At 44.7% G+C, this 17,174-nt stretch overlaps 1 protein-coding gene across 4 annotated transcripts in view; it reads left to right on the top strand.

The window, feature by feature from the left end:
* NFASC (neurofascin) overlaps positions 1-17,174 on the top strand; it is a 192,566-nt gene that overhangs the window by 93,547 nt on the left and 81,845 nt on the right. For 3 of the 4 annotated variants that reach the window (XM_054027419.1, XM_054027416.1, XM_054027415.1), the window contains exons 4-9: positions 2,646-2,663; positions 4,914-5,019; positions 5,522-5,718; positions 6,487-6,609; positions 7,808-7,978; positions 12,569-12,619. In XM_054027419.1, coding sequence (XP_053883394.1) covers positions 2,646-2,663; positions 4,914-5,019; positions 5,522-5,718; positions 6,487-6,609; positions 7,808-7,978; positions 12,569-12,619 — 666 coding nt within the window. The remainder of the gene's footprint in view (positions 1-2,645; positions 2,664-4,913; positions 5,020-5,521; positions 5,719-6,486; positions 6,610-7,807; positions 7,979-12,568; positions 12,620-17,174) is intronic. The other variant, XM_054027418.1, reaches the window with a different exon arrangement.

Genomic DNA, 17,174 nt, shown 5'->3' with positions numbered 1-17,174 from the left:
TAACATTGCTGCCCCTTCCCCCCACCATCGGCGGCCCTGCCGGTAGGGACTGTACCAGCAGGGCCACCGAAGGGGGGGCGCAAAAGGGGCAGCGACGATAAAGCGCTTTAATGTGGCAGCACTTTAATGTGGGCTGCGTACGGGCTGGTACCAGCTTCTTACCAGTACGCCGTACTGGCTCACTTTCACCCCTGGAGTCAGGAGACCGATGTTCTTTTCCCACTCGATTACTGACTCGCTGTGACTTTGGGCAAGTCACTGCCCCGTCTGCCTCAGTTTCCCCATCTGTAATATCGGGGATAATACTCTTACTGTGTGACGAGTGTTGTAAACAAATTAGTGGGTTTTGAAGATTCAAAGCACCATAAAGAGGAAAGCTTTATTAACATATGTCTTTTGTTATCTAGCTGCGTTAGAATAGTTACATTACTGCATTTAGAGATCCTGGGGTGAACCGTTTAATAACGCATAGCTCATGCAATCAATCAATGAACCACTGTGGCACTGAAGGGTCTTAACGCTACCAAACTACGGCTCTATCATTTAAAATATGTTTTTTGCACGTCGTCTTCTCACCCCTCCAAATTATTTCTTAAACCAGTTTTGTTTTTGTATTATAGGCAATGTTGTTAATTTTTATTTGTTGGAAAAGACATAGCATATATTGGAATAATACTTGTCTTTTAGTTTAAATGAATTCTAACCTTATAACATTAATAGAATTGTATTATTTAACCCTTTGTTAACTTAATAAAAGGTATAATAGTTTAGCCTTAATAATGTTTTATTTTTACCTGCTTATTGCTTTCAATAAAATGTGTAAAGAAATATAACAAGTTACGATAAGCAACTAAACCAAGACCATTAAAAATCCAAATAAATTAGTGACTCTCCTTAAAAGCCTAACTAGGTCCCTCTAAAATGAACCCTGTGGTTCTCACCTTGTGTTACAGTAGTGTCCAGAGGCCCGTCCAGGATCAGTGCCTCATTGTGTTAGGTGCTCTACAAACACGTCTATCACAAGGAAAAGTCTCCCTGCTATTGAGTAACTTGGTTATTTTGCACAGGATTATTTTTCTTCCACTTTTTTTTCTAAACAAAAGCTTTCCTAGACTCTTCTGCTTCCTTCTTCTATCGAATCTTGCTCACTGAGCCCAAAGTCTCATGCGGTCATTGCTGAAATTGGAGCTCGAGCTTCCCACTATGATGTGTGGACAGTGCAAGTGTCACGTCTCAGCACAACAGTGATGCACCATGGGGAGGAAGGAAGTCGTCCATGGACTAGGGTGACCAGATAGCAAGAGTGAAAAATTGGGGCGGGGGGTGTAAATTAGGTGCCTATATAAGAAAAAGCCCCAAAATATCAGGACTGCCCCTATAAAATCAGGACATGTGGTCACCCTACCATGGACCATTCTGCTAGCACTCATTTCCTCCTGCTTGGAATCGGTATCTTCCATATGCTTGGCTGGCCAGTCAGTGGTTTGTTCCCCATTTGCTGTGTTCAGCTTTCTCTTTACATTGGGAAAGCTTCTGGTGGTTCAGCTCTTACAACCAAGCGACAGAACTGCCTCCTTGTCCCCCTTCACCCTGCCCCGGTGGTCCATCAGGTCTTGGCAGAGAGCCAGCTGTTAACAGCTTAAAGTATCTGTTTAAACAGCTAAATGAAGAACTTAACAGACCTCTCATGGTTCAGCTCTGGAAATAAACACTGGTACCTGGAGGCAGACCCTGACGCAGGGCTGTGGGGAGGCAGGTACATTAGGCATGATGTCTCCCTTGGCAATTAAGATGCCTTTTGATCTCTTGGTCAGACACTACATCTTACAGGTGCCTGGGTTGCTTTGGGCTTTTACTTAGTTAGCCAAATCAAGACTTATTAAACCCTACACCTGCTCCCTGATTGCCTGGAGGGCTGGCCTAAGGGGCTCAGTAACTGGCTTTTGAATTTGCCACCAGTTCAAGCCCAGACCTGGTTAGGGATCACAAGTTACCACTATCCAATAAGTATCCTGATGTGCGGTCATTGGTTTGCAGTCTAGTGCCTAGCGGAAAAGCATCTCTCTAACCCACCACCACCACCATCACAGTCGGCACCTGCGGCCTCCTTGTTGGCAGTCACAGCAGTCGAGGCCAAGGATGGAATTTGCCCAGAGAGACTGAACTGCTTTCTTATCCTTAAAGGCGATCCATCCAACTCCGGGATAGGGCATATTGGTGGCAGTGGGATAAGACTTTTGCTCTGGCAGTGCCCATTCTGTGCTGATCTCATGAATAAGCTTAGCCCATTAGTCTCCAGAGCTGCCGATCTGTTACCATTCAACCTCACTAAATTCACATGTGCAGTTTTTAAAAGGCAGGTTGGGGGCAAGTGGCCTGTGACACACAATACTCATTGTGAACATGCAATCCTCATTGTGAATATGAAAGAATCATGTTTTTGATGGAGGGATTTTCCCATGTTTAAATGAAGGTAAGTGGGCTAGCAGGCATTTGCATTGTTTACTCTAAAGTGGCCATGTTTGGATATTGATATATTTGTAGTCCCTTTGATAGCCATGTTGCGTATGTAATCCGTTGGATTCTTTTTCAATTAACCTTTTTTTGTTTCTTTTTTTATAATGCTTACACTTCGGAACTAACAGCAAATATTCAGAATGAATGTAAGTCCTACCCTGTCTTGTTTTTTATATATTAGTCCCGCTGGTAGGGGCAATCTGAATGGCTTGTGATGGCAAGGCAGGAACAGCATCCATGAAAGCAGACTCTGTTGGAAGATACAGATTTTAAGAGCATGAGCTGCTCCTTGGAGGTTGGGGAGTCTGGCCACCCCCCTGCCTCCTCGGACTGTCTGATCCACTGCATCCGTGTGTAGGCCAGTTGGCTGAGACATCTGCAAATGGTTGGACAATTCTAAACCAGGGCTGCCTCTAAAAGGGCCCCCTCCTGGGACCATATTCTGATCTGCATTATGCCAACATAAGTGCATGGACTCTAACAGAGTTACTCTGGATTTACACTAGATCAGAGTCTGGCTCCTCATTTTAAATCGGGGCCAGTACAAAACTGGAACCTGTTGCCCTAATTTGCAGATGCTTCTAATGGCTCATGCAGATGAGTGGATTCACAATGTAGGTCAGAGCTGCAAATATGGGCCACGGCCAGACACAGCAGACCTTCTTCCGAGGCAGCGGTTCTCAAACTGTAGGTGGAGACCTTCAGAAAGGTTATCCTTTTTTAATGGTGGTTTATAAGGACTCATTTCCAATTCTATCCTGCAATGAGATTCTCACTTTTTTTTCCACTATCCTCCTACCACCATTTGTCTGCTTCCAACCTAACTCCCTACCTTCCCCCTTCCTGTCCAACATAGCTCTCCTCTTTCCTCTTCAGCGGTGGGCAGTTGGTGCCCTTGAATTTGAAATCTGCCTGAAGTTCTCCTGGCATGCACAATGTCTCCTTTGAATTGCTGTGTGTGCAGAGGGCATGAACTCTGGATTATGGGGAATAGATCTGCTGTAAGGGTAGCAATAGAATTTCCTCTGTCTCATTGCGTAGCTCAGAGATGATTGTGTATCTCAGCTCCTAAGCAGCCTGGCTCTTCCCCCGCCTTTGGCACCTTCAGAGAGGAATGGGTAGGTAAGAAGCCAGGTTGTGCTGTTAGCTGAAGGGAAGGGGATAGGGAGTCTGCTGTACTCTATCCTACACCCTGCCTTAGATTCATTGCCCCCCATACTCCCAGATTAAGAGGAATCCGGCCTTAGTTAGCCCCATGTCGATTCCTTTTCTGTACATAAGGGATGTGCGGACAGGAAATAAGCCCAACCAGAACCGGAGAGGACACTAGCAAAACAGATATGCTCAGAAGTGTCCCCTGCAAGATGATCTGCTACAGGGAATAGCAGCAAAGAGAAGATGGAGTCAGAAATGTTCTGCAGGGGGAGAGAGGGGAAGCTAACCTTGAGTTGCATCCTGTTGTGAGGGAAGTGGACCTTAGACTGGAGGGAAATTGTAATCCATAATGTGGGGATCATGTTGTGGGAATGTTTGAGAACCGCTGCTCTAAGGAGATTTCAGTTCTAATAAAGCAGCTATCATGTCCCAGCAAAAGCTTAATCTTGCAACACAAACACTAACTCTGTGGAGAATTATTGCTAAAAGTCTGTTTCAGAGGAGAACTGCATCTGTTGTTTTGCCGACCCTACTAAATAATGGACATGCATGTCAGATCAATTTCCTATACCAAATTAGTAATGAACAAGTATCTCCTCTTTAAGCTATTTCCAGTTCCTGGGGTAAGAGACAAGGGTTCAGATTCTGATCCCCAGTTATCCTGGTGCAAATCAGGGATAAATCTGTTGAAGTCTCTGGAGCTACACTGATGTTAACCATAGAGTAATGGCTCAGAACCTGACCCTAAACTGGTCATTGGTATGTTCTTTAGTCTTTCCAAACCCTTCGCTCCTAGATACCAATCTGGAACTATCTCTGGCTAAACATGGAAGTTTTCAAACCATTGTCTTGAATGTGTTCTACCTTGATGGCTCCTTGCAGGAACTTTTCGGTAAAACACGTACATTTGTGTTCTGTCTTTGAAAGCTCTTAGCTAAGATTTGCTGTCATGTTCAGTCTCTTTCATAAAGAGTTTTTTTTTTTTTTTAACTTTTAGTTCACATCAGATGGCCTGCTAGTGGCGGGGAACTGCCTGACCAGGGAGCTTAAGTCATTTAGATGAGAAATATGCGGCTCTTACATTTTGAAGGGTCTTTTTACTGACACCTGAAATTTCAAAGATAATGAATATAAACAGTGAATCCCCCTACGGGAAGTCTCAATTCCCAGGAGGATTCCGTTGCAGGACAATGAGTAAAGGGTTTCTCCTCATTCTTTTTTCCTTTCTGTGTCCTTTGCAGTGCCTCAGCCTCCCACGATTACAAAGCAGTCTGTGAAGGATTATATTGTAGACCCAAGGGATAACATCTTCATTGACTGTGAAGCCAAAGGGAACCCCATTCCTACGTGAGTGCATTTTAAGGTTCTCGTGACCTTGAGGTCCTGCTGTTTTTGAGATGCAGAAAAGTTTACTAATGTCAGCAAAAAGGGGAACCAGATCTAAAGACGTTCTTGCACTGGATGCCAGTGAGTCTTTCTGGGTACCTCGGGCCAAACTCTCCACTGGTGTAAATTGGCACAGCTCCATTATACCAGCAGAGAATTTGGCTCCTTACCTTCCACAGTAGAGCACTTAGCTCTGGAATTTAGACACTGGTGACAAGGGCCATATAAATACCCAAATAGATTTAATGTGGGAATACACAAAGGGGGGCGAAAGCCTGGCACTCAATGAGAGCTTGGCCCTGGCAGACTCTATGGAAGAGCAACCAACTCCATCTTGTGTCTCTATTAGGTAGGAAAGTTAATGGATCATACATTAAATGTAACTGTATTGTAGCTAGTAAGGCTCTTCCTGTGCGGACATGGCACGTGGTTACATAAGACTTGCAATGTCCAATGTTGGCAGTTTTTCTTGGACACGGAATGGGAAGTTCTTCAACGTGGCCAAGGACCCGAAGGTCTCGATGCAACGCAGGTCGGGGACGCTGGTCATCGACTTCCGCGGCGGTGGGAGGCCGGAGGATTATGAGGGGGAATACCAGTGCTCTGCTCGAAACGAGTACGGGACAGCGCTCTCCAGCAAAATCCTCCTGCAGGTTTCCAGTGAGTAATGCAGACTTGTCGCTTCTGTCTCAAGGCTGAGCCAGGCAGTCTACAGCCTCAGGTTGCTGAGTGGCTCTGGTTTGGGTTAAAAAAGATGTTTGCATGACATAGGGTTTGCAGACGCTGGGAAGGAAATATTTGCCACGCAAATGCCACATCTTGCTTCACTTGCAGTATGTGTGTCTGTTGTGTTTTATTAACGTATAGGGGTAATATCCTGACTAACTTCTAATGGGCCTGTCACTGTGTCATCTGGGTGCATCACACACACAAACATCAGTTTGTAACTGATCACAGTGGATTGCAATCTCAGCTGCTAGAGAAGGCTACATAGTCTGGTGGCTAGGAAGCAGAACAGAGAGTCAAGAGACCTGGGTTCTCTTCCCTTCTGTGCCACTAACCTGCTGTGTGACTGTGCCCAAGTTACTTTGTCTCGCTATGCCCCAGTTTCCCTATATGTAATATAAGGGTAATGACACACACCTTAGAGAGGGTGTTGTCGTGAAGCTTAATTCATTAGTCATGTTTGTACAACACTTAGAGACCCTCCAATATAAGTAGTTTTTGGAGGGAGAAATATCATCATGAGCAGGAACACATGGACCCTGCAAGAAACCTGTGTATATAAAAATTAAATTGCATCAGGGCCTTTCCATTGAAACCAGGCCAGGTCCTCGGAGAGGGCGATGTGATTTAAAAAACAAATCTCTCCCAATATATTCCCTTCAACTCAACGTCCGCTATGTGTCTCACATCTTCTGATTACAGGGTCTCCCTTGTGGCCAAAGGAACATTTGGACCTTGTGGAGATCGATGAAGGATCCCCACTGACTTTAAAATGCAACCCACCCCCTGGGCTGCCGCCTCCTGTTGTCTTCTGGATGAGCAGCTGTAAGTTGGAACAGTGGTCGGGTGGCCAGGGCTCCCTGGACCATTCATTTCACTGAGGGAAATCTTTTGACCAATCGCAATATGTATTTTAATGCAGAACTTCAGCCTTCCCCCCCCCCCCTGTTTTAACTACAGCAGAAGTGGAGCTGATGCTTTCTGGCATAGGCCAAGTGTTCTCAACCTCCTTTTTTTTTTTGTGTGTGTGTGTGTGTGTGTCATTTTGTCCTGTGAACCACAAACTGGTGAGAAATCCTGTCACAGCCCACAATCCTCTGCAGGCAGGAATTGTGGGAGTTAGATCATGGCATGAGTTTTTAGTCACTTTGTGGTTCACGGGTTTTAAAAAGGTTGGAATGGAAAGGGAGGGGAAGGATTGGCTGGGAGCTGAAGCTGGACAAATTCATCCTAGAAATAAGGTTCACATTTTTAACAGTGTCAGTAATTAACCATTGGAACTGTTTACTGAAGGTGGTGGGTGATTAGATGTTTTTGCTAGAAGATCTGTTCTACTTCAGTCACAACCTGTTGGATGTGAAGCAGGGAAGTCCCATGTCGGATGCTATGCAGGAGGTCTGACTAGATGACAATGGTTTCTTCTGACCTTAAAATATATGAAACCATAGGGGTTCGGTGCTGCGAGGGTAGGATGGGGAGCTGTTGCTCTGGAGGTAGTTGGGTGAGGGGAGTGTGGGGCCAGTGTGTGCTGCTGGATGGAGTAGCAGGCCTGTGATTTGGCCCAAGAACATGAGCCTCTGCTGTAACCAGGCATGGGGATGGCAGCAGCTTGAAAACAAAGCTATGGGGCAAATCACATTTTACAATGATGAGAAATGCCTAGCTCTTTAAAATCCCTCCCATCCCACGTCATTGGTTCCATTGGAAACCAGTGAGTTCTTATAATCCAACGGAGTCCTGTCCAACAGGCCAGGAAGGCTGTGTGTTGCTCCAAAGTCCATGAGGGGCGTGGCAGCCTCCAGTCGTTTTTTGTTTTCTTCATGGAGTGTTTCATGCCACTAATTACAAGAACTGGTTTGTACTCATCAGCTCTTGTTGGACTTCAGTGACCCTGCGTCAGTTATGCATTTGCTGCCCCCTCCGGATGCTTTGCCAGAAGACACACCGGTTGTTTGAAGGCAGATGTTAAGGAGTCCAGCAGCTCGATGGCTTTTGTTTTGAATTCCTGTTTTCTCTCTCTCAGCCATGGAGCCAATCCACCAAGACAAGCGCGTCTCCCAGGGCCAGAACGGCGACTTATACTTCTCCAACGTTATGCTGCAGGACGCCCAAACTGACTACAGCTGTAACGCGCGCTTCCACTTCACCCACACCATCCAGCAGAAAAACCCTTACACGCTCAAGATCCAAACCAGTAAGTGTCGCCTTGACCGGTTGAGGGGTGCTTCTTTAAGTCTTTCTGCAAGGACTTCCCTCCAGATCGTGCTGTCAGTATCATGCAGAGAAGGCATTCCGTGCAGCTCTGAGATCTCTCCGGGAGAGGGCACTTCCTTCCATAACAGGGTTTAGAACAACCTAAGAATTGGTGGTTGAAGGTAACCATAGCAGTTGGACCAATAACCTAAAGGCGGGGTATTGATGTCTCTCTAATGCTTCCGAACTTCACTGCAAAGCAGGCCTATAACTCATGCTATAACTGTGTGTGTGTGAGTGTGTGTTGTGTACGAACCCAAAACCAGCTACAACAGAGGTGAGACGTGTCTACGCTTTGTAGGGGAGCTTTTATATACGTAGTTAGTGGGTGATCAATCTGTTTAATTTCCAGGCTTCTTAGGTGAGAAATAGCCTGGGTTTGCTCAGAGCTGCTCCTGATAAGCCCAGGGTTAGGGTTATTAACTGTGCTGTGGCCCTTGGTTCTTTTACATTTGCATTGTATCTCCATAGCACTTTCCTGAACAAGTCTGAAATAATGCAGAAATATACGCAAGAATGCGGCAATGAGCCCCAGGCAGCCAGGGATCCTTAAAACATGCTGCGTCCCATTTTGTTCTTGGTGCTATCTCATTGAGATTTCACCAGCATAACTGAGAGCAGAATTATACTGGGCCCGATTCAGATCCATTCTAAATTGGTGCAACTCCTTTGATTCCACTAGAGTTTCACTTGCTTAGGCCTGGCCTGAATTTAAGCCCATTGTTGCTCTCATTGGGTAGAGAAGATATTGTGCTTGTGAACACTGAGGCGACTGGCACATGTAGTCTCCTCGCTTAACTCACGAGCTGCACAGCACAGGGCTAAATTATTTATAAACAACGATCTGTTGTTTAGCTGTGTGACTCCCACTCACGTTAACAGGAAAATTAACCCTATGGAGCCCAAGCAATTGCATTGAAAACTTGTGCTGGCTTGCAGGTGACCTCAGTTTCAACCCAGAGAAGGGCATCCTCTCTAGGGGCAAGAGGATCCATTTATAATTCACTCTCACTACATAATGAAAAGTCTCCTGAGATGACATTGAGGCTGGAGATGGACAAACCAGATTATGTCTCTAATCTCATTCAGAGTCCTTTGCTGACTCCAAAATCCTTTCGCCACTGCAGTGATAGTAGGATAGGCAGTCCTGGATTTGTTTCTGAATATTTATTTTATTTCTAGGTGTATGGGATGCACATCTATCTAGTAACTCAGCATGTCCAAGGAGCCAGGGGATCAGATGGATAGTATACATGCTAGTTACTGGCACCAGTATTCTCTTCTGTGGTCTAAAAGTAGATTTATGGAGGAAGGCAGGTCTCCAATGCTGATGGATTTCACTGGGGGTCTACTGGAGGAAATTTGGAGAGAGATCATAGTTCCAATCACCAGTGGATGTGGAAACTTTGTAGGGGGGGTGGGGGGTAAGAGAGAGGATGAGGAAAGGAGATAATACTTACGTTGTAAACCCGCAAGGCAGGGACTTTTGCTATGTATATGTACAGCACCTAGGACGATGTTGGTTGAGGCAAGCACAATGTCACATTACTTTGAGAGCAAGAAGCTTAGCTGCTCCCTGTGTACATTTTACACTGTGGTGTAAATTGGAGTATAAATTTAAAGACCAAAGGCCTAAGACCTTGTAACTCTAATTTGAGGGGAAGAGATAATCAAAGAAAGCGGGCGTGGGGTTTGAAAATGCCTGGTCAGGGCAGGCTCTCCCAGATGCCGCTCTGTGTTAAGAAATAGTGAGAACAGCATTACCCGACTGCAAGTCTAATGCCGTGAGAGTTCAGGGCTATAGACTGCGGGAGTTAGGAGGAGGACCACACAAGCAATGGTTCAGAGACTTTGCTGTATATTTCTGTTCTCATTAAACTGGATAATGAACGTCCCAGGTAAAAGCAGCTAGCATTATACCTCTCTGCATAGCTTCACCTTACAAGTTTGCCCCTTGTCTCAGTTCAGAGTCAGCAGAAGCTGAGTCCAATCCCTCCCTGCTGCCCGTTTGTTTTCTCAACAACGTCTCCATTCCGTCTCCTTTTTATTTCAACTTCCCTGTTGCAGCAGCTTGGCAACTTTTCCCATAGCCAGAGAGTCTGTTTGAATGTCTCCGCACACCCTTCCAGGAGCAGCCAGCAGATGAGAGAACTTGGAATGGTACAGCACGCCTTGAACACATGATTGGAGGGTCATGTTATGCTAGGCAAGTTGCCACCTAGTTAGAGGAACAGGAGCTCTGTTAAAGAAGCATTTGCCGTAGTTGGAGAGGAGGACGACTATGGCTTTTAAATAGGTACCATGCTACCCATTGTGGAACAGGTTGAGTGTATTTAGAGCTCTGCAAAGTGAGTGTAGAACACTCCCAAACCAGGACGGTAGGGCCTGACTGTGATCTCACATCAGTGCACGTTGAAATTAGTGGAGCCCCAGTGGCATAAAACTTGATATGAGAATCAAAACAGGCGGAGAGCATTCTACCCGCTTTGTTGTGCTTTCTCCCCCACGTGGGCTTAGGAATAAGACCGAGGCAAGCTGGGACTGACAAAGGCTAAATACATAGATTCTTGGCCGATTGATGGGACAGGGTGACCAGATGTCCCGATTTTATAGGGACAGTCCCGATTTTTGGGTCTTTTTCTTATATAGGCTCCTATTGCCCCCCCACTCCCGTCCCGATTTTTCACACTTGCTGTCCAGTCACCCTATGATAAGAATATTCACAGATGAATAACCTTCAGATAAATTATCCACTTGGTCAAAGAATGAAAACATTTATCTGCAAATAAAGGGCCAGGTTCTCGGTTGGCATAAATGGGTGTAGCAGCACCGAAGACAATGGAACTGGGCTCGTTGGCACCAGCTGAGGATGTGGCTGCATATATTAATTGACCGAAGGAAAGAATGTGCAGAACAAACTATTTATGAATTGACGAGCTCTAAGAAGTCTCTGCTTAGCTAACCCATGTAGGATAGCTATTCTTCATCTAGATGTCTCTACAGCATCCATTCTCTCAGGCCCTTTCAAAGGCTCATTAACACTGCTGCACTGTGGCTTCCAATTATACTGGACTCTCTCAAGTCTTCCCATTGAAATGTCGGCTTTATTATAGCATGCAAATTCCATCCCAGGAGCCCCCTGGAGGCCCCTGTATAGAAGGTGGACTGAAGCGCTGATTTTCTGGCTGTTACGATAATAAATTCTTTGTCTATATCACATTCAAAGTGGTTGAATGTAGGGTTTTTTTGTCTAAAGCTGATGAGTGATATGTGCCTTAAACTATGGGTGTTGGCTACTTTAAGAAATGGGTAATCCAGCTGCTGAAAAATGATTACATTCAATTTCTATTATTTACATTCCATATGGGAGGGAAGAAAATTGCCCTTGCAGTTTGTAAAGATGCAGTAAAAACATAAGGCTGTACTTTTCCCTATAGCGGAATGAGGTCGGACTGCGTTCTTGTTCCAAACCTAATCCCACTTGATTCCTGTAGCGCTTGGACCCCTGATGAGTCGTCTTAACCCTTCTGAAAAAAGATGATGTATGTTGTTGATGTTTAAGCTTCAGGGCAGTGACTTTTCTTGTGACCAATGTACCCAGTTTTTAAATGTTCTAAAACTTTCTGTTCATTAGATGATGTCGTAAGATGGCTGTGTAGCATCCCTTTTTAAAATCTGATCACTCTTAGCAGATCCCAAATCAGCATTTAATATAAGAGGCATTTTAAAAACGTGAGGACAGAACCTCAGGTGGTGTATATCAGCATTGTTCATTGGAGCGATACTGATTTACCCCAGATGTGGATCTTGGCCCATGGTTCCATCTATCACCCAGCAATCCTGTAATGCCAATTAATGTTCTCCATAAAACAGAGTTGTTAGATTTGAGTGCCTGTCACCGAATGATGGATGTGTGTTAGTGAATAGTGGATTTTTATGAGACACAATGCACTTTAAAATCCTTTTAATTAAAAGGAATTTACAATTAACTACTTTTAAATCCTAATTTGGTTCATTTTTATCACACCTTTCTGTGTGGTTGTGCTGTTGCTTAGCCAACCTATGTTTTATACTGATATAGAATAGCAAGAAACATGCTTCCCTCATGTGTTCAAGGAATCAAGAGCAAAATAGCCACTTGTCTCACATTGGTACTGGATTTTTCAAAGATACAGACACTCTCTTTATATCAAAAGAATCAAACACTTAAATTGCAGAAAGTGTTTATAAAACCTTTAGTTGATATTTTATTTTTACATTTTGATTTGATTATACATCTTGTAGGAATGAAGCAGCCCTTTCTCCTTTCATTGCTGTCTTATGTTGCTGTTTCTTTCTGGACTGTTGTTCTTTTCAGAATATTTTGTGTGCTTGTGTTGCATAGCTGCAGTATTTTTATGTTTTCAAAATAATTTTGTGTTCTGGTCTTGGTATTTCATTCCTGCTTTCTTGCGTTCCTCCGTTACGCCTTCCGTTACTCAGTGCTTGCTTTGTTGCCTTTGGTGCGCTCATGTTCTTTTGTTTATTACAGAGAATCCCCATAATGAAACGTCTTTTCGAAATCACACTGACATGTACAGTGGTGAGTCAACACTGACTTCTGGAGAACTTCATGTTCTAACTCCTTTCTACCTAACCCAACTTACTCTTGTGTTAACACCCACTAGTTGGTTGGTCATTGAAACTGACAAGGCAATTGAGAAGTCAAGTTAGCTATATATATGTGTGCACATACACACCATATATATGTCCTGTTTCTGATTTTGTACTTATAGTCTCAACTTCATAAATACTGCACATGGGGGGGGAACCCTAAAACATCATCCGGTATCCAAGTTATTGAAATTAAAGCTAATCAATGCTCTGAACCCCCAGATTAGGGGCATTTGGATTAATTGAATATGATCCAAAACAAAGCCCAAACAGCAAGGAGGTTTGGCCAAATTGAATCCAAATCCTTATTTCTACCACAAATAAGATCCTCTTTCCAAAGAGCAGAAAACTTAAAAAGAAAATCCAAGATTTCTTACCATTCAGAAAGAGCATCGATTATATTTGCAGCTAAACATAGGCATTGAGAAGGGAAAAGAGGTGTATGGTTTTCTGAAAAGCATAGTAATGTGTTTCTTTATAGTGGTGTTATGCATGTGTTGAATGCTTTTTGAAGATTCTTTCTCTCCCCTTTGTCTGAGCAGAAAAACTACCTCAGGAGAATACATTTGTTGGGGGAAGCCCGCAGCATACTCATAAACTATGCTTCAGAGGCACAATCGCTGAGGTCCCCAGGGCATGATCTTCCTTCTGAAATAAATTGAAAGTGTCATGGAAGTGATGTGATAATGTAAATAATAGTGGGGGGCCGCGGTGGGTTTGTTTCATGCAGTGGTGTAGTGAGGGAGGATGTTTGCGTAAAGTGCTGGAAACTGAATCATAACAAAGTGTTCGTAAGCTCTGGCAGATCTACCCCAAGATATTGTTGCTGAGGAAGGGGGAGGATGTACCCAAATGCAGTGAATTCAGTGTATACCTTTCATGATTATGTTCCGGCTGCTCGGGGGCGGGGGGGGGGGGGAATGTGCTGGTGCAGCCTGTATCGTTCCCTCCTCATTAGACTATTCAAGGATGAAACTGACTCCAAAATAATGAGAGAGATTCCATTTGCCCTGAAACCATGAGAGGACTTTTGCTTAACACAAGGGACTGTGGTCTGCCCGCAGATATGCACAGGCAAACCCTAGTGGAGTCCTCGTGCTCAGGTAGCTAGAATAGCAGTCAGGCCTCACATATGTTTTAAAATGCAAAGATTCTTTGTGCTTTCAGTCTGAGCTCTCTTCAGACCCTCTCTCCTCAAGGTGTCTGCTCAGGCATTGCAAAGCAAGAGGGGGGGACAGACCTTTCACCCCCTAGCAAAGGGGAACCCTGCCATTGGGGAGTCCCTAGTAGGCATACAGCCAGCATAGTTGACTCTTATGCTGAAGCTCTTATCCTCCCCTTCTGCACCCCCCCAGCAGGATGTGCATTGCAGGGGGGATAGACACTGTCTACAGGATACCCCAGCCATCCCAAGCTGGCATACAGTTCCTTGGTGCATGGCAGAACAGCCCCCAGTGCATTCAAGGCTGGGCAGGAAATCAAGGGAGCAGTAACCAGATCACTCGTGGCCCCAGCACCACATCTGCTTCACCTAAATTGAGTACAGCAGAGAATCTGGACCAAAGAAGGTCTTCCACCTTATAATCAGATCACCATTTCACTGGCATCAAGCAAAGGAGGGAAATAGCAGTAACATGGGCATGTTATTGTGAAGCTCTCATCCTACTAATGGCTCGGAGAATTAGCTAGATCAGAAAGGTAGGAAAGCTCTGCAAAGCAAATGAATCCCCAATCAGGTAGAAGCTTTGCGCTATCAGGAAGAATGGGGAATACTGCTGCTTAAGCAATTGAAAGCCTTGCAGGGTTTTTTTTGGCAACATATTGCCTGACTGCAGAAGTCTAAGCAAGTTGGATAAAATCTTGCAGGAGTATTGAAATGTGTTTTCTGCCATGAGTTGCTGCCAAATGAAATGGCCAAAAGAGGATTTTTTCCCCCTTTTGTGTCGCCCCGTTTGAGACTAGCTGAGAATGCTCTGAGTAATAGGGATGCCATATGGGCTAGGGAGGGAACTCCTTCTTGAAATGTGGATTTTTATTTTATTTTATTTTATTTTTTTTGTGAAAACTGTCTCAAGGACTATTGAGGGGGCTTTGGCATGTTAGAAACCCAGAACAGTGCTGGCAGTGTAACCACCCTGCTAAGCAAGTAGCAGTGTCAGAAGATGTGCTGTGTTTCACTGAAGTCAGGGATGCCCTTGAAATGAGAGAAGATTAGTTATGCCCAGTATGGATGGCTTTGAACGGTCAAGAGTGAAATTAGCTCCAATAGGAGCAGTGGTTGTCACATCAACTGATTCAAGTCTCCATGCGATGGAAGTAGAAGGAGATTTCTCCTCTGTGCCTGTGAGTAGGTGTAAATCCATGGGAAAATGGAGAGAGAATCCTATAGAGAATTATCCTTTAAAATGTTTCTGGTTAATGAAGCTGGGCAAATGCTGTTTAAATAAATAGAAGTTTGAATTTCTAAGTGAATCCCTTTACACCGTTTGTACCATTTTTGTGTTCACTCTCCTCAAATAATCTAGAGACAGAACTTTTTCTGCCAGGAAGGTAACAAACACTGCATATCAGGAACAGAATTTTGAATTCCTCCCAGGACAACTGAATATGAGGGTCCCTCTGCACCTTGAGCTGTGGATTGTAATTTCCAGCCCAGGTAGATGGCTGCACTTTAGCTCTGAGTGACCTAGCCACAGCGGCAGGCTAGCTGCTCTGAGTACATTCCTGCCCAGGACTGTAGGTACTGGGGACAGCTAGCCCATTGTCCTGTCCAAGCCATTGCTCTTCCTAGTGAACTAGCACCCAAACTGGACATCACATCTCCAGCTTGAAGTGTAGAGTTTGGCTCATTCAACCAGGGAAAAAGAAACATACTAGATGACCTTGTGTGTCCAATCCAACAGCTCAAACTTTCTGTGCCAGGCCCTCCCAACCAACTATAGACAAGTGAACTACAGACCAAGACTTGTTCTTAGAAATTATTCTGAACGTTATTTTAATCACTAATCGATTTGAGAAAATCATGCTAAATTAACGAACAGAAAAATGTGTCTAATTAGTAATTCAGCTTGGATTATTTGCCCACACTGGTTTCATGTAGCAAGTAAAACTTCAGAGAAAAGTTTTATAGCTGAAACGTCTTTCTGCAGTGCAAATTGCCCTAAGTAAAAGTCGGACACTTGGCTGAACGTGACTGCAGAAACTTTAGGGATTCTTTAAATGGCCATTCAAAAGTTGGGAAAAGGAACGGAGGAGTACCTGCTGCACTTGTGGATCCTTAGTGCAGGTTTCATCGTATTGGAGTAACTGAGTTGACACCAGTCACGTATGTGTGTTGGCTTTTTTCCCCTTCCTCCACCTCCTCCCCCCACCTTCTGTTGATTCTTAAAGTCAAGAGACCTGTCTGCTCCAGCCTACTGTATAAACGCTTTCCTGCTGCCAACCTTACCACCAAACAGTAGATGTTTAAGGCAGCGGGAGGAGTTTTATAGGCACTCGGTTACTGCATGTGGACTCAGATCAAAACATTGTGCCGGTGTATCTATCTGTGGTACTTAGGTTCCCATTCCGGGTGCACAAACCTGCATCCCTTACTCATGCAAGGAGTTCCATGTGCATCAGTGGGTTTACTTGCATGAGTAAGGGCTGTGTATGAGAGGAAAAATGGCCAAGATGACTGCTCAGTAAATGGAACATCCAGCTGCACCACGAACGTCCATAGAGGCTCGGGAAGAACAGGAGCTGGACATAAAGCAATGCCCCGTTCAGATGAACAAGGGAAGTGCATACCTCTTAGTGCTGTGTCTGAGTTTGTCTAGAGGCTCAATGAGACAGCAGTAGATTGGCCTCCTTCACAGCTAGCAGCACCACTTTGTATTGAATAGAAGCTTAGATCTTGAAGAATCCAACAGCAAAGCCCTAAACCCAGACCCATTGGCCCTCCCTCAGCACTGATTTGAATTGCTGCTCCCTCTATGGATAACTTAAATCTGCCGAAGCATAAAATGTAGTGAAAAGCATCTGCTCCTGAGACACACGTATCAATCCAGTTAACAGGACACGTGGATCTGCATCTGAGCCGCAAAAATGGTCTGCAAATATCCACGGATTTGCAGGGCTCTAGATACAAAATTTGTATCCGCATCCGATCTGCACAAATGGTCCACGGATATAAAGCGGATATCCACAGACTTGCAGGGCTCTAGCCGTGCACCAAGGAGGGAATGGATGCTCCAGCATCTTCTGAATGCTTAGATGACCACCAGCTGAGATCCTGTTGCGTTCAAAAGTCTTTGGCAACCTCCTCAGCAGCCCAGTGTCATAGGAAGCTTGTGAAGAGCTTTCCACTAGTACAACCTGTAGACAGTGTGTTGGGACGGAGATTACAGAGCAAACTTGCCGTCCATGTGCTACAGCGAAGCCTCTGGAGGCTGCTTCCTCTCCCCTCCCCCCAACAATCTCCCTGCATGCGACCATGCCGGAGG

Source organism: Malaclemys terrapin, chromosome 4 (assembly GCF_027887155.1).
Source record: "Malaclemys terrapin pileata isolate rMalTer1 chromosome 4, rMalTer1.hap1, whole genome shotgun sequence".
Classification (NCBI taxonomy): domain Eukaryota; kingdom Metazoa; phylum Chordata; order Testudines; family Emydidae; genus Malaclemys; species Malaclemys terrapin.
This window is presented reverse-complemented; position numbering and strand designations above follow the sequence as displayed.